Here is a 23,031-nt window from a genome sequence, read left to right as displayed (position 1 = left end):
GGTGATTTTCATGATCAGCAAAGCAAAATCCATAAGATACACCCAAAAGTTTTTAGGAAGCAAATTCTTTGTTGTCCATTGTTATACTAAACATAGAGAGCGATACTGGTTACAAATAACATTCAATATTTTAGAACAATTTATCTTACAAGTGGGTACTTAGAATTTACACTATCATGAATATGATATTCCATCCCCAGCTACAAATTTAAATCAAGATTGTGTTAGATTTATATTCCGATTTAAAAAGGAGGAAGTGAAATCACATAACAAAAGGCTGTCAATTCTTTGAAATTAGCATGTTCTGAAATTAATACGATTTTTTAGCCTGTTAATCATGCACTGTAATTTAAAATCAGAATCTTTTGAAAGAAATTAGGTTAGAAATTTTATGATTAGATCTGCATGTCGGATCTAGTTTAGCATTTGTGATGAACGTGCCCTCCGAACCCCCCCCCCCCACCCCCACACAGCCACTGTCTTGTCACAGGATATCTCCCCTACAGCCTGTGCACCATAATGGGGCTCCTCTAACTATACTAACTAAAAGGCTCTTGTAACTACATAGCCTGAAGGTTAAACCCAGACTGTCACATTCTCCCTTGTTGCAGCGAGTTGTTGGAGCTCTTGTTGCCCAATTCCTCAACAAGTTTTCTCAACGGTTGAAAGAGAGCATTTGGCTTTCAAAGGTCCATTTATATTGTTTATATATTGTCTATAGAGAGTCTATAAAGCTCTCCTAGTGCGTTCTTGCTGTAGCTCTCAGGGGGTGGGTGGGGGGAGTGCAGACAGCAGTGACGAACAGAACAGTAAACTCCCCGAGCAGGTAAAATGGCCGGCCTTTAACTGCATTACATCCAATTGCCTCAGAACAGTGACTGCTCACGACAAAGAGGTTAAGAATCCTTAAAAGTCCATACTGTATCAACCTCCATCACCATCCCCTGGCAGTACATCCCAGGCACCCACACCCTGTGAAAAATAAAAATCTGCCCTAATCTTTCCTCATTATTTGCAATAAGTTTCTTAATCTCAGAACAACAGACCATAAAACATAGGAGTAAAATAGGCCTTTTGGCCTGTCACGTGCTCCACCATTCCATCATGGCTGATTTATTATCCCTCTCAGCCTTCTTCTCCTGGTTTCTTCTCATAACATTTGACATCCTTTGTGGCAAAGAATTCCACAGATTCATCACCGTCTGGCTAAAAACATTCCTCCTCATCTCCGTTCTAAAGGGATGTTCTTCTAATCTGAGGCTGTGCCCTCTGATCCTGGACTCACCCATTATAGGAAACATCCTCTCCACGTCCACTCTATCTAAGCCTTTCAATAATCAATAGGTTTCAAAGAGATCCTTCATCATTTCTAAACTCCAGTGAGTACAGTCCCAGGGACATCAATTGCCCTTCATACATTAACCCTTTCATTCCCGGGATCATGGAATCATAGAGAACAACAGCATAGAAACAGAACCTGCAGCCCATTTCATCAGTACCAAACCATTATTGTGCTCCCTATTCTTACTGAGCATTCAGATTTTACCTGTGAGTTGGTGTTCCATCCACACTCGGTCATGAAACAATAGAGAGAGACAAAAATAAACCTTTACAAAAACTCTTGCAATATATTGCCTTGTAGTCAAATTACTAGAAAGACTAACCTACTAGGCCAACAAGGAACTTCACACAACCACGCTATCCAGCACTGATACCTTACTCGCAAAAATCTAATGCATTGTCATGCAAGACATGTCAAATTACTGATATTCTAGATTTATAAATGAATTTACATGGATATTATCAGATATTATTCACTTTTCCTCACTATACAACCAGCAGTAGTTGATGTTCGTCTTTATAGAGCATTGTAACTCTTCTTTCTACTCTGCACATGTATAATGACGTCACTGTTTTCTCTTAAAGGCACTTTAACAATAAAAAATAATATTCAACAGTCACCTAGTTACACATACATCACCTTCAACTTATTCTGCTTTCTTCAGACAGGTAATTTTCTGAGGCTGCGTCCTCTAGTCCTAGACACCCCTCCCCCCCCAACATAGGAAAAATTCTCTCCACGTTCACTCTAGCTAGGCCTTTCAATATATTTATAACTTTCATTTATGCTCTGTTTTAGTCATTGAGATGTGCAAAGGAGTTTGAAGAAAAAAGCAATAGCTTCAGCTTTGAATGTGAGATGGCATAAAACTGATTTGCTTTCCCTTGAGTACAGATGATTGGGGTAATCAACATAAATTTTTTTTAAAGCATTTTTGACTTCACCTTGTTAAGACCATCACCCCTACTGGGGCAAAGGCCGCTGACAGCAACTCACCAGAGTTCTCTGTCTTGGGCCAGTGTTTCAATCTTACAAAGAGCATCCCATCGAGGATCCTTCCTCTCCCAGGGATGAGGTCTCTGGAGTTTCTGTTGGCATTTCTGTGCCTCTGGGTTTTTACGAGATGATGGATTGTCGGGCCCAACCCTCCTCCTCTCACAGCCGGGGATGGCGGAGTTCAGGCATTTGTGGGGATGGACATAAAGGATAGTACCAGGGTGAGGAAATGTGACCTTAGGGTTAGTCAGGAATGAAATCACTGAGGACGGGGTTGGGTCATTAGGTTCTTCCAGTATTAAGATCTAGAGATTTTCTTTGAAGAGAGGAGGAGCAATGGTGGGTGATTGAGATTCAGCCAAGATCCAAATAAATGCTGTTTGGTGGAGTTAAACAGAATTTGATAATAACAGCATGAATTTATGTAGCACCTCCAACATTGTAAATGCTCTTGTTTCTGTGAACAGCCGGCATTCCCTAAGCAGCTATGTGCACAGGTTGAATTCAAGTTACATTGGATTGCTTTCATCCGTTTATCAGAGAAACACACACAACATGCTAGAGGAGCTGTGCAGGCCAGGCAGCATCGATGGGAGGAATAAACGGCCATCTCTTTCAGGAGCTGGTTTCTTATGATGGGCCTCGGCATTCCTCTCCACAGATACTGTTTCTCCAGAACTTTGTGCCTATCACTCCGGATTTCCAGCGTCTGCAGAATTACTTTTGCTCTTTCTGTTTGGAGGTCAATTTTCATTCTCTCTTCATGACGAGGCTGACTTTCACTGCCTTTGACTAGTTTTTTTTCACACTATTCATTAACAGTGATAGTTGTCAGTTCCTCTGTGCCTTTGAGAGAGTGGTGGTGAGCTGCTTCCGTTGTCCTGGGGGTGAAGGTGCTTCAGTGGACAGGAAGTTCCAGCATTTTAACAGTCATATAGGGTGGCAGGTGACTTGCATGCAATCAGTAGGTGGTGGTGCTGTCCATGTCCTTTTGGCTGCTAGAGAAGACAGATTTTGGAGACCTTGGCTGAGTATCTTCGGTACATTCCGTCAATGCTGCCCAGTGCGGTTGTGGCGTGCCAGTGTCGAAGAAGGAAATGTTCATTGTCACACTTGTGCTTGCAGATTTTGGCAGCCTTCCTGCCTCAGAGTTCCCCACTGAAGACTCTGCAGGGGTCCGACATCCAAGTGAGCTGTGGGCGGCGAAGAAGCAAGGTGAGTTTGACCAGTACAGGCCCTTCGGCCCTCAATGTAGTGCTGACCCTTTAACCTACTCCAAGACTCTTCCTTCCCAAATAGTCCTCCATTTTTCTTTCATCCATGTGCCTATCTAAGAGTGTCTTAAATGACCCTAATGTATCTGCCTCTACCACCACCCCTTGGTAGTGTGTAAAACACCAACCTCTGACATCCCCCCCATTGTATTTTCCTCTATTCACCTGGTTCTCCACTCTAAATCTGGTGGAAGCTTTCCTCCATCCATTGAACCCACTCTCTGTAAAGCGTTTTATCTTCTCGACATGACTGTGTGGGTTTCCTCAGGGTGCTCTGGTCTTCTCCCACAGTCCAAAGATGTATGGGTTAGCAGGTTAATTGGTCACGTGGGCTCATTGGGCCAGGAGGGCCTGTTCAATAAAATATAAAATGGCAAATCAATTACAACTGTGCGCAATAGTCAGATCATATTTCACCAGAGAATTCAGTCTCTCCACCCTTCACGCTTCACCAGAGGAGATTGATAGGCTATATATTGAAAGCCACAAGAAAACCCAAGAATTCCATGTCGTACTTATCTCCAGAGGGAATACAGTTGAATTCCTCTCACGCTGATGCTGGAATGTTGTATTAGGGACTGAAACACTTCCCGTGACTTGTACACAATTCACATACCTAGTACGAAAGGCAAAATCCCAAGGAGGATAAACTTTGAAGTACAGAGGGCAAATTTCCTCTGGCCCCGCGAGGAGAGAACCTGAGTTAGTGTTTCAGATCGTGCGTCCTTGCTTTCCCTTCATTGTCAGCACTGCATTTTATAAAATTGTCAGCAGCGTCATGGGATATTTACTAATAATAAATCCATCTGATTACATGAGTTCAAAGTAAATTTATTATCAAAGTTCATACATGTCACCAAGTACTACCCGAGATTCATTTTCTCACAGCCATTCACAGTAGAACTAATAAATACAATCAATAAATGAAAGTACACACAAAGACTGATGTGCAAAAGAAGACAAACTGTGTAAAACAAGACAAATAACAGCAACAGATAAATAATTGATGGAGAACTTGAGTAGTAGAGTCCTTGAAAGTCAGTCCACAGGTTGTTGAATCAGTTCAGTGTTGTGCTGAGTGATGTTATCCCCCCAGTTCAAGAGCCTGATTGTTGAGGGTAATAATTGTTCCTGAACCTGGCGGGACCTGAGGCTCCCATACCTTTTTCCTGATGGTAGCAGTGAGTAGAGAGCATGGACTAGGTAATTGGGGTCCTTGATGGATGCTACTTCCCTGAGGCCTCGCTCCTTGTAGATGTGCACAGTGGCGGGGAGGGCTTTTCCTTTGATGGACTGGGCCATCTCCACCACTGTTGTAGGGTTTTCCTTTCTTGGGTTTTGGTGTTTCTGTACCAGGCCATGATGCAACCAGTCCGGGTTCTCTGCTCTGTGTATTTATAGTAGTTTGTCAAAGTTTTAGATAACATACACAAATGTTTAAGGGAGTAGAGGTGCTGCCGTGCCTTCTTTGTAATGGCATTTATGTGATGGTCGCAGTTACATGCTTACACCCTGTATTGCTTTTCAGTCACACCTGGGGTTACCGTCAGAGAACACTGGTGAGAATTGTAAACTCAAAAGATTCTGGAAATCCAGAGCAGTGCACACAAAATACTGGAGGAACTCAGCAGGTCAGGCAGAGCCTGTGGAAGGGAATAAATAGTCAACGTCTTGTGCTGAGATCCTCCGTCAGGACTGGAAAGGAGCGGGGAAGAAGGCAGATTGAGAAGGTTGTGGGGTCAAGGGGGAAGGAGAGCAAGCTGGCCAGTGAGAAGTGAAGCCAAGTGGGGCAGGGGGGAGTGGGGGTGAAGTGAGAAGCTGGGATGGGATAGGTAAGGAGCTGAGGAACAAGGAAATTGATCAGAGAAGAGAGTGGACCATGGGAGAGAGGGGCAACAGAGGGAGGTGATGAGCCAGTGAGGTGAAAGGAACAGGTAAGAGGGGAGCCATAATGGGGAATGGAAAAGAGAGAGTGGGGAGAGAAATTACCAGAAGTTAGAGAAATCAATGTTCATGCCCTCAGCTTGGAGGCTACAAAGGTGGAATATGAGGTGCTACTCCTTTAACCTGAGGGTGGCTTCATCGTGGTGCCAGAGCACTGTGCTAAGTTCCAGTCACTATGTTACAGGAGTGAAGTAACATGGCAAGAAAACAATGAGTTAACATTTCCGATCTCTGCACTTTCACCAGATTTGGAATACGTCAGCAGGAATTGAGCAAATACACAAGTGGAGGAACTAAGAAAGCAAAAGAGAAAGTTTGTGGAAGATGGGGGAATAAATGAAAAACTGCATACGTGGCAGGAGGGAGCTGTAATATACACTCAGTGGCCACTGTATTAGGTACCTTCTGTAGCTAATAAAATAGCCACTGAGTGTATGTCCATGGTTTTCTACTGCTGTAGCCCATCCACTTCAAGGTTCGACGTGTTGAGCATTCAGAGATGCTCTTCTGCACACCACTGTTGCAACGTGTGGTTATTTGAGTTACCTTCCTGTCAGCTTGACCCAGACTGGCTGTTCCCCTCTGACCTCTCTCATTGACAAGGTATTTTCACCCTCAGAGCTGTCACTCACTGGATTTATTTTTGTTCTTTGCACCATTCTCTATAAACTTTAGAGACTGTTGTGCATGAAATTCCCAGAAGATCTCAAACACTCCTTCTGACACCAACAATCATTCCATGGTCAAAGTCACTTGGATCACATTTTTTCCCATTCTGATGATTGGCCTGAACAACAACTTGATCTCTTGACCATGACTCCGTGCTCCTATGTTTTAAGTTGCTGCCAGATGATTGGCTGATTAGATATTTGCATTGCCGAGCAGGTTTACTTAGTAAATGTTATAAGCCACTAGCAAAGCCTCTTTGATCAAAGAATGTGATTAAATGGTTAACAGCCAAGAATATTAAACTCAAGTCTGTACCCGACATAAATATGGAAACACAAGAGATGAAATCTGGAGCAACAATCTGGTGGAGGAACTCAGTGGGTCAGGCAGCATCTGTGGAGGGAAATGCACTGTCGATATTTTGGGTCGAGACCCAAATAAAACTGTATGCTTGTGTAATCCATGCAGTATTGACTGCACAGAATGAATAATGTCCTATGCTTTGTCTGCTGCCTCCGTAGGGTGATCTGTATCTGGGCAGGAGACGGTGCAAGATCACACAGAGGCACTTGGAGTTCAATGACGGCATCGCTTACGGCATCAACTGTTTACTGACTCCTGCCAGCATCGGCGGTCGATGTGACGACTTTATCTTTCATGATATTATGGTCTGCATCAGTTTGAATTTTTTGAAATGTCTTCTTTTCAAAAGAACAATTACATTTTCAGTGAATTCTCGTGTAACAACAGTCCTGTATATGTTTCAAGAACTGAATCATCATCAGGCTTTTGCTAACAAGTTAGCAGTGAAGTATATTTCAGTGTCCACCACCAAATACCTTGGCACTCATTGGCATCACTTTTACCAATTTATCCTTAGTTACCAAGCGGTTATCAGAGACCAGAAACATACAATCAGTGACCACTTTATCAGTTACCTCCTGTACTTAATAAAGTGGCCGCTGAGTGAATGTTCACTGTCTTCTGCTGCTGTAGCCCGTCCACTTTAACGTTCGACATGTTGTGCATTCAGCTTTGCGTGATAATTTGAGTTACTGTCACCTTCCTGTCAGCCTGAACCAATTTGGCCATTCTCCTCCAACCTCTCACATTAACAAGGCATTTTTCACCCACAGAACTGCCACTCACTGGATGTACTTTTGTTTTTCACACCATTCTCTGTAAACTCTGAAGACTGTTGTGTGTGAAAATTTCAGCAGATCAGCAGTGTCTGAGATACTCCACTTCTCAAAAATAACCACTCCACGGTCAAAGTCACTTAGATCACATTTTCCCCATTCTGATGTTTGGCCTGAACAACAACTGAACCTCTTGACCATCTATGTATGTTTTTATGTATGCACACAATTGGCTGGTTAGATAATGTGTAGTTGTACAGGTATATCTAATAATGTGGCCGCTGAGTTTAAAAACTGTAGCTGATAAAGCAGATCAGAGTTAGGGTATCTGCAGCAAGTGACTTCTCCTGACTTCCCAAATCGTTTCCACCAAGGCATAAGACCTAGGTGTGACGGAAGACTCTCTACGTAAGTCAGAGAGTCGTACAGGATGGAAATACATATTTCATCTTATCTTGTCCAGGCTGATTTGCCACATGCCTACCTTTTTGCCCATCTCCCTTTCAAACTTTCCTCTCCAAGTGTCTTTTAAATGTTGTTAATGTGAAGATTAACTTCATTTGTCACATGTACAGCAAAACCTACAGTGAAAAGTGCTGCTTTATGTCAAATCAAATCAGCGAGGATTGTGTGAAGTAGCCCACAAGTGTCGCCATGCTTCCAGCACCAACATAGCTTGCCCATGCTCATGCCCACGCCCCTTTGCCTCCCACCCGCCCATCCGCTCACACACACACAGAGGCCTCCAACCCCAAGACAGGACACCTCTGGGCCTCCAGTCCTTGACCCTGGACTCAGAGACATCGGGCCAGCAGCTTCTAGCCCCTGGACTCACCTCGCTGACTGTCAGACGTAGGCCTCTAACCTCCTATCAAAACGGCCTACCGAATGCCTCTAAAACACCTCTCTAATATTAGTCTCTGCTAGCATATCTGGCAGTGCATTCCAGTCACCCACCACTTTCTGTGCAAAAATCGAGCCCCGCACATCTCCTTTGAACTTAACTCCTTATCTCAAATGTATGTCTTCTAGTATTAGACATTTTAACTCTAGGGATATGATACCAACTGTCTACTCTATCTACGCCTCTCATGATCTTCTGCAAGTCTCCCCTCTGCCACTCCAGACAAAACAACATTAGTTTGCCCAACTTCTCCTGCCCTCTAATCCAGGCAGAAACCGAATAAACATTCTCTGACCCTCTCCAAAACCTCCATACCCTTCCCCTCAGGAATCGACATCACACTATCCTTTGTCAAGGGGTTGTCAGTTAAGTACAACTGTGGCCATGTAATGGTGATTGGGTCTCCGAGTAGCTCGACTCGTGCACCACGTTGAGAGATGTTGTGTATTGCTCCTGTAGAGTACAGTGTTGAACATTGGTTTCTGTCTTCACAGGGAAGATGTGGCAGCTGCAGAGTCACCCCTCCCTGCCCTTCGACAAGCAAACCTAAGGTAAGACCACAAGACTTTGGAGCAGAATTAGGCCAACCAGCCAATCTAGTTTTCTCCACCATTCCACTACAGCTGATTTATTATCCCTCTCAACTCTAATCTCCTACCTTCTCCCCTTACCTTTGACACCCTTATTGATAGATATCCACTCTAAATATACCCAATGGCTTGCCCTCCATAGCCACCTGTGGCAATGAGTTCCACAGATTCAACACCCTCCAGCTGAAGAAATTCCTTTTCATCCCTGTGCACAACCGATCGACAGATGACGCAATAGCCACAGCTCTACACATCACCCTTACACATCTGGAGAAGAAGGATGCCTATGTGAGAATGCTGTTCTTGGATTACAGTTCAGCATTCAACACCATAATTCCCTCCAGGCTCGACAGGAAGCTCAGAGACCTGGGTTTTGACCCTGCCTTGTGTAGCTGGATCCTGGACTTCCTGTCAGTTCACCAGCAGGTGGTAAGAGTGGGCTCCCTCACCTCCACCCCCCTGACTCTCAACACAGGAACCCCTCAGGGTTGTGTACTAAGTCCCCTTCTTTACTCCCTGTATAGCCATGACTATGTCGCCAACCAGAGCTCTAATCTGCTAATCAAATTTGCTGACGACACTACATTGATTGGCCTTATCTCAAACAATAACAAGGCAGCCTACAGGGAAGAAGTCATCTCTCTGACACAGTGCTGTCAAGAAAACAACCTCGCCCTCAATGTTGCAAAAACAAAGGAGCTGGTTGTGGATTACAGGAGGAATGGAGATAGGCTAACCCCTACTGACGTCAATGGACCTGGGGTTGAGAGGGTAAACAGATTTAATTTCCTCGGCATCCACATCACCAAGGGCCTCACGTGGTCTGTACACAGCAGCTGTGTGGTGAGAAAAGCACAACAGCGCCTCTTCCACCTCAGACAGTTGAGGAAGTTTGCCATGGGCCCCCAAATCCTAAGAACTTTGTACTGGGGCACAATTGAGAGCATCCTGACTGGCTGCATCACTGCCTGGTATGGGAACTGTACCTTCCTTAATTGTAGGACTCTGCAGAGAGTGGTGCGGACAGCCCAATGCATCTGTAGTTGTGAACTTCCCATGATTCAGGACATTTACAAGGACAGGTGTGTAAAAAGGGCCCGTAGGATTATTGGGGACCCGAGTCATCCCAACCACCATCTATTCTCAGCTGCTACCATCAGGAAGCAGTACCGCAGCATAAAAGCCAGGACCAACAGGCTCCAGGACAGCTTCTTCCACCAGGCCATCAGACTGAGTAACTCACGCTGATTTGAGCGTACTTTATATTACATTGACTGTTCTATTTATTATAAATTATTATAAATTAAAATGATTGCATATTGCATGTTTAGACAGAGATGTAACGTAAAGATTTTTACTCCTCATGTATGTGAAGGATGTAAGTAATAAAGTCAATTCAATTCAATTCTAATGGGACATTTTTTTCTGAGGCTTTGCATCTATAGGAAACGTCCTCTCCCCATCCACTCTATCTAGACCTTTCAATATTTGATAGGTTTCAGTGAGATTCCCCGGTTCCTCTAAACTCCGGCGAGTACAGGACCAGAGCCATCAAATGCTCCTCATACATTAACCCTTTCATTCTTGGGATCACTCTCATAAACATCCTCTGGACCCCCTCCAAAGCCAGCGCATACTTCCTTTGAAAGGCCAAAACTGCTCACAATACTCCAAATGAGGTCTGATCGATGCCTGTAGGGCGACACTGTGGAGTGGTCAGTCAACTAATCATGTTAGAACAACAAGCCACATTCCCGATTCAAAGGCCTGTGTTTTTGTTGTGGGACTTTACTCTTCTGAGAGTCAGAAGCTAAGAGTCCTGTTCCTTATGTCTGTGCAGTCTAAGGTGTCAACATAGATTAAAGAACAATTTATTCCATACCTATACTAACCTCGAACTTCATATAATTTTTATTCCTTATAATTGTCAGAAGTTGTTTTTGTTGCACGTCACACCAACACACCACAGCAAATTCCTAATACGTATAAATGTATATGGTGAATAAAGTTGATCCTTGATTACTTGATACTTCAGTATCGGGAGAGTGATTCTCAGTTAAAATTGTCAACTTTTGTTGGTGGGGGTTGTTAAGCAAAGACTTAGCCAGCTCTCTCAGGTCTTTTTACCTACACCACCATCTTGATGACTGGGGAGCTCCAGTATCCTCTCCTGTTCCTTAGCCAAAATTGCTGACTATCAGAATTGTTGATGTTTCAACTGTTTCAATCAACCCTTGACCAATTGGAACCTATGAAATATCAACAATTCTTTCCCTCCCACAAATGCTGCTCAACCCACTGAGTTGCTCCAGCACACAGCTTAATGTTAACTAACTAGCCCCAGGTCCTTGGGAGAGAGCAAGTCAGAATCAGGTTTACTACCATTGGCATGTGTCATAAGATTTGTTAACTTAGCAGCAACAGTTCAATGCAATACATAATCTGGAAGAAGAAAAAATAAATGAACAAGTAATCAATAACAGTGTATGTATATTGAATAGATTGAAATTGTGGAAAGACAGAAATAATATATTTTAAAAGAGTGAGTTAGTGTGAACTGTTCCTCATTGTCGGTGTTCTGTGACACTCAGGGGGAGAAGGTGCAATGCACATACCGCAACACTTTCCACGAGGACATCGAAGGCTGTCAGCAGCCATGCACCCTCGTAATCCAGGAACCTAAATGCTGCAGCAACTACTTTGGAAAAAATTGTAAAGGTGAGAGGTTGCCAACATGCCGCTTGGTTATGACTGCGATTAATCCCACATCCTTCACTTCTAATCCGCTCCCCATCTCTGACCTCGGATGTGTTTGTACTCCTCTAGTTTTGGTTTCCGGTTTTCCGTTTCCGCCCTTTCCAGAGAAGATCAGCTTCTTCTGGCACGTGGACATGGAAGCATACAGTAAATACAATGTTTGCATCAAATTAATTGTTGAATGTTGTTTTTTGTTGCATATTGCACCAACACACCACAGCAAATTCCTAATATATGTAAATGTATAAGGTGAACAAAGTTGATCCTTGATTGTTGGTCCTTAACCCTATTAAGCCCATCACAATCTCGTAAACCTCAATCACTTCTGCCCTCGCTGCTTGTCTACTTTTCAGTACAAGACCCGTAAGCGACTGCTTCTCTTCCGTTGTAGCTTGCCCGGGCGGTGCTGAGAATCCATGCAATTCCCACGGTGTGTGTGACGACCGGCTCACAGGTTCAGGAAAGTGCGCGTGCAAGTCTGGATTTACGGGCTTGGCTTGTGAGCTCTGCCTGCCTGGGCGTTGGGGACCAGAGTGCACCGGTAAGCGGATGCTGGACAGAAATGGGCTTTCATTCATTTTTGTTCCTGTAAAGGAAGGATGTGGAAGCTTTGGAGAGCATGCAGAGGAGACTTTCTGGAATGCCGACCAGATTAGAGAGCATGGCTTACGGAGAGATTTATCGAGCTAGGGCTTTTCTCTTTGTAGCGAAGGAGGTGCATAGATAATCGAACGGACAGCCAAAGGCTTTTTCCCAAGCTGAAAATGGCCAATATGAAAGGAATGAAGGGGGATGAGCAATGACTTGATAGGGTAAGAAGTGTAGATCAGATGGACAGCCATTCTGAGGGCAGAGTTGGCTCATTCAAGCTTTCCGGTGATTGGAGAGGGTATAGGTGGAAGTCAGAGGTAGGTTTTTTAACACTGAGAATGGTGCGGGATTGGAACACCCTGCCAGGGATGGTGGTAGAAACAGATGTATAACAGACATTTAACAGACTCTTTGACAGGCACACAGAGTACAATACAAAAGTCTTAGACACCCGAGCTATATACATGTGCCTAAGACTTTTGCACAGTACTGTATATGAAAGAGAAATGGAGGGCTATGGGGGAGGGAAGAATGTGATTGGTCGTAGCGTAGGTTGATCTTCATGGGCTGAAGGGTCTATACTATGCAGCACTGTTCTATGAACCAACACTTCACGTTTTATCATGTGTACAAATCGGAACTCAATGGGATGTGAATTTGCTTTTCTTCCAGACTGTGAGTGCACTGAAAATGGAAAATGTGAGGAGGGTATTGAGGGCCAAGGAACTTGCTTCTGCGATGAAGGATGGACAGGGGTCCGCTGTGAAACACAACTCAGTACGTAACACAACTGTGAAACACAACTCAGCACGAGTCAAAACTTGTCACATTTTTTTTAGTAGTTTTTAAACTCACCTGCTATCAGAGACTTTTATACATTATTAAAGGTGATATCAAGATTATTTAATTATTCAAAAAATTATACAAAATAATATAGAGGAGCAAAATTAATCAACTTCACCCATCCAGTCTGCTCCGCCATTCTATCATGGCTGATTTTTTTTTTCAACTCCATTCTCCCACCTTCTCTCTGTAACCCTTAACCCCTCACCAATCAAGAACCAATCAGTCTCTGCCTTAAATACACTCAATGGTCTCCACAGCCCTCTGTGGCAAATATACAGTAAAATGAATCAAAACTGAAGCATTTACAAATCAAAACAGACATTAGGCAAAAGAAAATAGTTTTTGAAAATCATTCCTTTTCTCCAAGTAAACAATCCCCATTGCTATATACAGTTTGTCCTATTGCAAACCTGGCTGGTGTCGGATCGGCCTGGGGAAGGGGGGGGCGGGGTTTCCTCAGTGTAGATGTTGGAGATTCCCAGCATTAATGGGACAGAATGACAGACATTATGACACCTGAAACTCAGTAATTCCCAAACTTAGAGCCAGGCCTGCCTAAATTTGGAACATTCAGCAATTCCCTTTAGAATCACTGGCCAGGACAGTCTGAATCTATTGGGTTTCTTTCAATGAATCAGCAGAAAGAAATACACGGAGCCCTGATTTTCCCAAGTGGTTTCTTGGTGTCCATTTCCAAGAAGCACGTGCTACTGTATTACAGCCTCTAACATCGCATACATCAGGATGCTTTTTACCGACTACAGCTCAGTATTCAATCCCTCTAAGCTAATCAATAAGCTTCAAGACCCTGGCCCTATACCTCCTTGTGCGATTGGATCCTCGAACTCCTCTCTTGCAGACCCTGGTCACTGCAGATTGGCAACGACATCTCTGTGATCTTCATCCTCATCACATGTCACACTGTCACCCAGCTTAGTATCATCAGCAAATTTGCTCATGTTATTTTCAATGCCTTCATCCAAATCGTTGACGTAAATGGTAAACAGCTGTGGTCCCAATACCGAGCCCTGTGGCACCCCACTAGTCACCACCTGCCATTCCGAGAAACACCCATTCACCGCTACACTTTGCTTTCTATCTGCCAACCAGTTTTCTATCCATGTCAATGTCTTCCCCCCGATGCCCTGAGCTTTGATTTTACCCACCAATCTCCTATGTGGGACCTTATCAAATGCCTTCTGAAAATCGAGGTACACTACATCCACTGGATCTCCCCCGTCTAACTTCCTGGTTACATCCTCGAAAAACTCCAAAAGATTAGTCAAGCATGATTTACCCTTGGTAAATCCATGCTGGCTTGGCCCAATCCTATCACTGCTATCTAGATATGCCACTATTTCATCCTTACTAATGGACTCTAGCATCTTCCCCACCGCCGATGTCAGGCTGACAGGTCGATAGTTCTCTGTTTTCTCCCTCCCTCCTTTCTTAAAAAGTGGGATAACATTAGCCATTCTCCAATCCTCAGGAACTGATCCTGAATCTAAGGAACATTGGAAAATGATTACCAATACATCCGCAATTTCCAGGGCCACCTCCTTTAGTACCCTAGGATGCAGACCATCTGGACATGGGGATTTGTCAGCCTTCAGTCCCATCAGTCTTCTCATCACCGTTTCCTTCCTAATGTCCATCTGTTTCATTTCCTCTGTTACCCTATGTCCTTGGCCCATCCATACATCTGGGAGATTGCTTGTGTCTTCCTTAGTGAAAACAGATCTAAAGTACTCATTAAATTCTTCAGCCATTTCTCTGTTTCCCATAACAATTTCACCCAATTCATTCTTCAAGGGCCCAACATTATTCTTAACTATCTTCTTTCTCTTCACATACCTAAAAAAGCTTTTGCTATCTTCCTTTATATTCCTGGCTAGCTTGCATTCGTACCTCATTTTTTCTCCCCATATTGTCTTTTTAGCTAAGTTCTGTTGTTCCTTAAAAACTTCCCAATCATCTGTCCTCCCACTCACCTCAGCTCTGTCATACTTCCTTTTTTTTAATGTTATGCAATCTCTGACTTCCTTTGTCAACCACTGTGGCCCCTTTCCCCCCTTTGAATCCTTCCTTCTCTAGGGGATGAACTGATTTTGCACCTTGTGCATTATTCCCAAGAATACCTGCCATTGCTGTTCCACTGTCTTTTCTGCTAGGCTATCCATCCAGTCAACTTTGGCCAGCTCCTCCCTCATGGCTCCATAGTTTCCCCTGTTGAACTGCAACACTGACACCTCCGATCTGCCCTTATCCTTCTCAAATTGCAGATAAAAACTTATCATATTATGATCACTACCTCCTAATGGCTCCTTTACTTCAAGATCGCTTATCAAACCCTGTTCATTACATAACACTAAATCCAGAATAGTCTTGTCCCTGGTCGGCTCTCGTACAAGCTGTTCCAAGAATGCATCCCGTAGGCACTCTACAAACTCCCCATCCTGGGGTCCAGCACCAACCTGATTCTCCCAGTTCACCTGCATGTTGAAATCCCCCATAACTACTGCCAAATTACCTTTGCCACATGCCAATGTTAACTCCCTATTCAACTTGCACCCAATATCCATGCTACTGTTTGGTGGCCTGTCGACAACATAAGGATGTTAGGAGAATTCAGGGTGACTTGGATAGGCTGGGTGAGTGGGCAGATACTTGGCAGATGATGTTTAATGTGAATAAGTGTGACGCTATCCACTTTGTGAGTAAGAACAGGAAGGCAGATTATTATCTGAACGGTGTAGAGTTAGGTAAGGGAGAAATACAAGGAGATCTAGGAGTCCTTGTTCATCAGTCACTGAAGGTAAATGAGCAAGTGCAGCAGGCAGTGAAGAAGGCTAATGGAATGTTGGCCTTTATTACAAAGGAAATCAAGTACAAGAGCAAGGAAATCCTCTTGCATTTGTACAGAGCCCTGGTGAGACCACACCTGGAGTATTGTGTACAGTTTTGGTCTCCAGGGTTAAGGAAGGACATCCTGGCTGTAGAGGAAGTGCAGCATAGATTCACAAGGTTAATTCCTGGGATGTCTGGACTGTCTTACGCAGAGAGGTTAGAGAGACTGGGCTTGTACACGCTGGAATTAAGGAGATTGAGAGGAGATCTGATTGAAACATATAAGATTATTAGGGGATTGGACAAGATAGAGGCAGGAAATATGTTCCAGATGCTGGGTGAGTCCAGTACCAGAGGGCATGGTTTGAGAATAAGGGGTAGGTCATTTAGGACAGAGTTAAGGAAGAACTTCTTCTCCCAGAGAGTTGTGGAGGTCTGGAATGCACTGCCTCAGAAGGTAGTGGAGGCAAATTCTCTGGATGCTTTCAAGAAGGAGCTAGATAGGTATCTTATGGATAGGGGAATCAAGGGATATGGGGACAAGGCAGGAACCGGGTATTGATAGTAGTTGATCAGCCATGATCTCAAAATGGCGGTGCAGGCTCAAGGGGCCGAATGGTCTACTTCTGCAACTATTGTCTATTGTCTATCAGCATAGTTGCACCATAAGGCACTACAAAAAGTAGTGGATATGGCCCCGTCTATCACCGGTAAAACCCTCCCCTCCACTGAGCACATCTACATGAAACACAGTCGCAGGAATACAGCATCCATCAACCAGGACTCCCCCACCAGCCAGGACATGCTCTCTTCTCACTGCTGCTATCAGTAATGAGGTCCAGGAGCCTCAGGCCTCACACCACCAGTTCAGGAACAGTTATTACCCCTCAACCATCAGGCTCGTGAACCAAAGGAGATAACTTCACTTACCCCATCATTGAAATGTTCCCACAATGTTCTCTTCATTCTATATTCTTGATATTTATTTATTGTTATTACTGTATTTGTTTCTCATTGTATTTGCATAGTTTGTTATTTTCTGCACACTGGTGTGAAGGCCCAAGTTGGTGCCATCTTTCACTGATGCTGTTGTGGTTATTAGTCTATAATGGGTTTATTGCCTGAAACTCGGAGTTGTATATGGTGACATGCACTGCATGTACTTTGTGGTAATGGTCACGCCTCTGACCTACAGATGTGAAACCACAGTGTTCCCCTCCTTGTTCTGCTGATGCGGTCTGCAAGGAAAACAATACCTGCGAATGCAAACTCTACTATGAAGGCGACGGACATACCTGCACAGGTAGGTCACCTTCTCCATAGTGAGCCGTCTGCGGCGATGGGCTTGTGTAACATGGGAAGATAGAAATGTTTCCTGATGAGAATTAATGTGGGACGGAGTGAGAGATCAGTCCCTTCACCCTGATCTTCTGTCCAATGGCTGCTCTGCGACCTAACTCCAAACATCCCACACCCCTTAAAACCTTCAGATGTGTAACTCATTTATGCCTGCTCCGAAGACCTTCATGCATAACGTTCAACTCTACACTCGGGTGCCTCCTGTCCACACGCACATCATCTTCTGCTACTGTATGTAGCCCATCCACTTCAAGGTTCCACGTGCCGTACATTCAGAGATGCACTTCTACGCACCATTGTTGTAATGTGTGGTGATTTGAGTTACTGTCGCCTTCCTGTCAGCTTGAGCCAATTTGGCCATTCTCTTCTGACCTCTCTCATTAACAAGACATATTCACCCACAGAACTGCCGTTCACTGGATGATTTTTTTTGTGTTTTTTGCACCATTCTTTGTAAATTCTAGAGACTGTTGTGTCTGAAAACCCCTAGAGATCAGCAGTTTCTCGGATACTCAAACCACCCCGTATGGCACCAACAATTATTCCGTGGTCAAGGTCACTTAGTTTACATTCCTTCACCATTCTGATGTTTGATCCGAACAACAACTGAATCTCTTGACCAAGTCTGCATGCTTTTATGCATTAAGCTGCTGCTGTGTGATTGGCTGATTAGATATTTGCATTAACAAGCAGGTGTACCTAATAAAGTGGCCACTCAGTGTAATATTTCCCCTCCTCCCAACTCACAGCTACCAACAATGAGTGACCTGATGTACTACTAAGCTAAGTGTGGCATGGAGGTTCAGTAGTTAGTATAGTACTATTACAGCACCTGCGATCTCTTTGGTTTATTTATAGGAGAAAAGATTTTAAAAGTTCAAGTTCAGAAACATTATTTTCTATTATTAATTATCAGTGTTACGTTTGCTAAAGTATACGAGCAAACAGAAGGCAGATAAGATATGACTGAGCTGAATAAATGTTGAATTCTATTAAGCCTGATTTTTTTTTTCAGAACCCTCCCAGGTACAAGACACACAAGTGGGCAAGTTGATCTTTGCCCATCTCTTTTTAATCCCTTTCCAAACTCAGGTGGAAAATATATCAATATATTTGTTTTCCCAGTAATCCCTCTCCAAGGCCAACAACTCTTTAACAGACTAGGAGGAACTCTCTGACGCTTGTTCATCCATTCAGGGCAGAACCTCTGCTCCTGTGCTGTAAAGTTGTATGATTCTAAATCAGGACACCATCAATCTACAGGCCATGACACTCAGGGACCAGGGCAATCTTTTTAATGTGTTAATATATCTTGTAACTATATGTTATCTGCTATCATCGTTACATGCACAGTGTGCTATGTGTGACTCTTGGTACAGTGTATTCCACCTTGGCCCAGCAGGAACACTGTTTCATTTGGCTGCATTCCGGCGCCTGATTGAATAACAATTAAACTTGACCTTGCCATGCCATGAAATTTCTATGGTTCATTATCACTGTGTTACGGTAGTGTAGCAGTTAGCACGGCACTATTGCAGCTGGGGCGTCCGAGTTCAGAGCTCAATTCTAGCACCGTCTGTAAGGAGCTTGCACATTCTCCCCGTGACCGAGTGGGTTTCTTCCCTCATTCTAAAGGCTCTCTGGTTGTTTTTGTGTGAACGGTCACTGGAGAAAATCACTGGTAGATATGAAGCAGCTTCTTTATTCAACAAAACAAGATACAGCAGGCATAATATTGAGGCTCTTTCTGTCGAAGATCTCGCTGGCCCAAAGTGGGACTCAATATTTTTATTTGCTAAACATCAAAAGACAATCCCATATTTACAATGCTTTCTTTGAAACTACACACCTCCTGATATGTACCCACACCACAGACATCTAAATGAATTTTAATCAGCATTGTCTGCTCTGTGATTCCTGGCTTTTAGGAATCTATTGGTCATTTAAATTAAATCTACAATTTACATTCAGATTTGAAGACAGGTGGCTGAGAAGTCATTTGCTAAATATAAAGGTATGCTAAACCCAAAAGTCGCCCTAACACTGGTTAGTAGGTTAATTAGTTATTGCAAATTGTCCTGTCATTAGGCTAATGCTAAATCAGTGAGTTAGTTGGTGGACGGTGTGGCTCATTGGGCCGGGAGAGCCTGTTCCGTGCTGTATTTCTAAATATTTCACTGCAGTACATCGTCAGGCTGTAGAAGGGTAGAAATTGGGGTCAGGAAGGGACCCCTTGAGCCATTCAATAATTCTATGGCTCACTTTTTCATCAGCGCCATGCTCCCATTTCCCTAACTAACATTCAATTCAAGATCGAAGATTGTTTGTTGTCATTCTTCAGTGCACAAGTGTAAAGGAGAACAAAATGATTGTTACCCGGGATCTGATGCAGCACACAAACACAATAACACAACAAATGCAAATATAAAAGCAACTCTATAAAGCACAATGTACGAGTAACTATTGACTGTGGCCGTACACACAAAGGATTGGCTTATATACATAGATTGATTGTATATACATAAAGTGACGCTAGATGCAGGGGTGTCTGTACATAAGGTGTCTCAGACACAAGGCAATAAAGTGACAAAGGGGCTCTTGGCAAGAGGAACTCTTCTAGGTAGGAGCAGGATATATGACAACTGAACAAAATAGTGACTGTATCAGTGTAGGTGAGAGGTGTGGAGTGTGAGTGCATGGGGGAGGTTGAAGGATGCTGAGGGGCTGTGGAGAGTGGCTGATGTGGATGTAGTGATGGCGGTTAGTAGTGAGGTGGATTAATGGGTGGATATGTTGATTAGTCTGACTGTTACTGAGTCTAGGGTTCACACTGTGTGCAAAGTTCTGCTACCGCTTTTGACTAACTTTATTTCTTATCGCCCAACCCAGTCGTTAATCAGTGTGCGCAGGAAAACGGAGGCTGTTCGGAATTTGCCAAATGCTCCCAAACTGGCGTGAATGTCACCTGCAACTGTCAAAGAGACTACTCTGGTGACGGCTATGTGTGCGACCCAATAGATCTGTGTGCGGATGGGTACAATGGAGGCTGCCATGAACATGCGATCTGTACAGTGACAGGCGCGGTAAGCATAAAATGGCTCAGAGAAACTTAGTAACAAGTTTAACTACTATATGCATAAATATAAATGTTTAAATAGTCACCCATAGCAAACAAAAAGTCAATAGATAAATCTTCTGGTGAACCTTGACCCAGGCATGGATTGGTCACAGGTAGCGAGATAAAGAGAAAAGGATATTTTGTTGGTGCCATCCAGAGAGATCATTCCACACATCATTACATAGAACTAGAGGTCTTAGGTTAAGGGTGAAAGGTGAAATATTTAAGGGTAACCTGAGTCTGGAGGGAGCTGCTGATGAACGGGGTGGTTGCAGATTTGTTATCAGCGTTTAAGGGAAGTTCCTTAAGGTTGTTACGGCCAGGGCTGGTAATGGGGACAAGTCCCACTACCCATTAAATGCTGTCAATGGCGTGCACCTCAAACAGCCTCTGAAAACCAAGACCAGCTCCTGGCCTTCACATGTGGCTTAGCTACTAAGCCCAGCAGAACCATTTCTACCGACAGGAGAAGGGACAGAGGCAAGTTTCTTGTGCTTTAAAACCAGTTGCTTTGAGTAGATGGGGCTCATCAGCCGTGATCGTCAGCTCATCTAGGAGAAGGGAAGCTCTGGTCTCAAACCCCCACTGCCTTGCGGCTATATCCACTCATGGGGAAGGCTTCCAGAGTGAACCCCGAAGGAAATATCTGGAGCTGGAGTCCGTAAGGCAGTTCAATACTGACTGGCAACTCCTGCGGTGCTTCTGGTGTCAAACTGTATTGGTCTCCTCAGATGGGTGGAGAGGAGGAGTTTTCTACATGGGCAACAGCTTGCTGTCCATATCGTACTGCTCAGGCTTGCATATCTAGACAGCTAGGACCCAATATCCTTGGTCAACCCTTACCAACGGAGGCCTCAACTCTCAACGGATAAGTACTTAGATGGCGGGGTTGGGGGGGGGGGTATGGAGGGCTATGTTCCAGGTGCAGATAGATGAAACTAGACGAAAAACTGGTTCGCATAGATTAGATGGGCCAAATGTCCTGTTTCTATGATTCTATAAGGTAGTGAAAAAAAAGAGTGCAGAACATAAACCCAGTTGCCACTTTATTAGGTACACTTGTACACCTGCTCATTAATGTAAATATCTAATCAGCCAATCACGTGGCAGCAACTCAATGCATAAAAGCATGAGGACATGGTCAAGAGGTTCAATTATTGTTCAAACCAAACATTAAAATGGGGAAGAAATGAGATCTAAGTGACTTTGACAGTGGAATGATTGTTGGTGCCAGATGGGGTGGTTTGAGTATCTTAGAAACTGGTGATCTTCTGGCAATTTCATTCACAAGTCTCTAGAGTTTACAGAGAATGGTGTGAAAAGCATCGAGTGAGTGGTGGTTCTGTGAGTGAAAACACCCTGTTAATGAGAGAGGTCAGAGGAGAATGGCCAGACTGTTTCATGTTGCGAGGAAGATGACAGTAACTCAAATAACCACATGTTGCAACAGTGGTGTGCAGAGGAGCATCTCTGAATGTCGACCCTTGAAGTAGGTGGGCTACAGCCGCGGAAGGCCATAAACAGTCACACAGTGGCCACTAGTACAAGAGGTAACTAGTAAAGTAGCCTCTGAGGGGTAGTGTTGCAGTTACAGGGAAAGTGCAACACAGGCAGATAAATAAAGTCATGAGGATCAAGAGTTCATCTTTTAGTGTAGGAGAGGTCCATTCCAGAGCCTGTTGCCCTTGAGCCTTGTGATATATATTCCCAAGCTTTGTACCCTTTACCCACCCGGTGGATAGGGAGAAAAGAGAGGATGACCAGGCTGGGAGGAGTCATTCATCATGTTGGCTGCTTGCCCGTGGCAGCAGGATATTTAGACATAGTCAGTAGAGCGGAGCAGTGTTACCCGCTGGTCTGGTTGCGTTCACAATTCTCTGCATCTTGGAGACCAGGACTGCTTAACACAACTGTAATTCATGTCAAAAAGTAAATTTTTGCTGTAGTGGGCTTTGTGATAACCTGAAGCTGCTTCTTAACCCAACTGGTCAATGTGTCTATTAGGTTCTACTCAAGATATTTTCAGCCATATATCACTCTCTGTATAGGCTTCATTTCTCGTTCCCTGTTCTCCTCGATCAGTAAGAGACAATCCTTTCCTTTCACATTCTCCATTGGATTTAGAGTCATAGAATCCTACAGCACAGAAACAAGCCCTACGGCCCAGCTGATCCATGTTGACCAAGGGGTCCACCTCAGCTAGTCCCATTTGTCTGAATTTGACATATAAACCTTTCCTATCCTGTCCAAATGTCTTAAGCATTGCAATTGTACCCATATTGGCCACTTCTTCTGGCAGCTCCTTCCATATACACACCACCCTTTGTAGGAAAGGTTTGCATCTCAGGATCCTATTGGATAAGAGGGGTTTAGAAGGATATGGGCCAAACACTGGCAATGGGGACTGGTGGACACCATGGTCAGGATGGGCAAGTTGAGCCAAAGGGCCTTTTCCCATGTTGCATTACTCAATGACTATGTTAATTCTTAATCCTTGCACCTTAAGCCTGTGCACTCTATTTATTTTAAACTACCCTATAGTTAAACTAATGCTGATCTCAATAACCGGAAGCATTTCTACATCCATCCTTTACAAACACTTATAAATTTGAAGACCTCTTTTTTGAACTCCTTGACAAAATAGCTTGTACTGTT

General features: G+C 43.9%; 1 protein-coding gene across 3 annotated transcripts in view; it reads left to right on the top strand.

Moving 5' to 3' along the window:
* Nucleotides 1–23,031, top strand: part of stab2 (stabilin 2) — a 292,259-nt gene that overhangs the window by 248,683 nt on the left and 20,545 nt on the right. For all 3 annotated transcript variants that reach the window (XM_059977629.1, XM_059977628.1, XM_059977630.1), the window contains exons 52-59: nt 3,464–3,553; nt 6,747–6,893; nt 8,763–8,819; nt 11,450–11,576; nt 12,007–12,156; nt 12,879–12,983; nt 17,095–17,202; nt 20,148–20,341. In XM_059977629.1, the coding sequence (XP_059833612.1) occupies nt 3,464–3,553; nt 6,747–6,893; nt 8,763–8,819; nt 11,450–11,576; nt 12,007–12,156; nt 12,879–12,983; nt 17,095–17,202; nt 20,148–20,341 (978 nt within the window). The remainder of the gene's footprint in view (nt 1–3,463; nt 3,554–6,746; nt 6,894–8,762; nt 8,820–11,449; nt 11,577–12,006; nt 12,157–12,878; nt 12,984–17,094; nt 17,203–20,147; nt 20,342–23,031) is intronic.

This window comes from Hypanus sabinus, chromosome 8 (genome assembly GCF_030144855.1).
Source record: "Hypanus sabinus isolate sHypSab1 chromosome 8, sHypSab1.hap1, whole genome shotgun sequence".
Lineage (NCBI taxonomy): Eukaryota > Metazoa > Chordata > Chondrichthyes > Myliobatiformes > Dasyatidae > Hypanus > Hypanus sabinus.
Note: the sequence above shows the minus strand (reverse complement) of the source record. Positions and strands in the feature narration are given on the sequence as shown.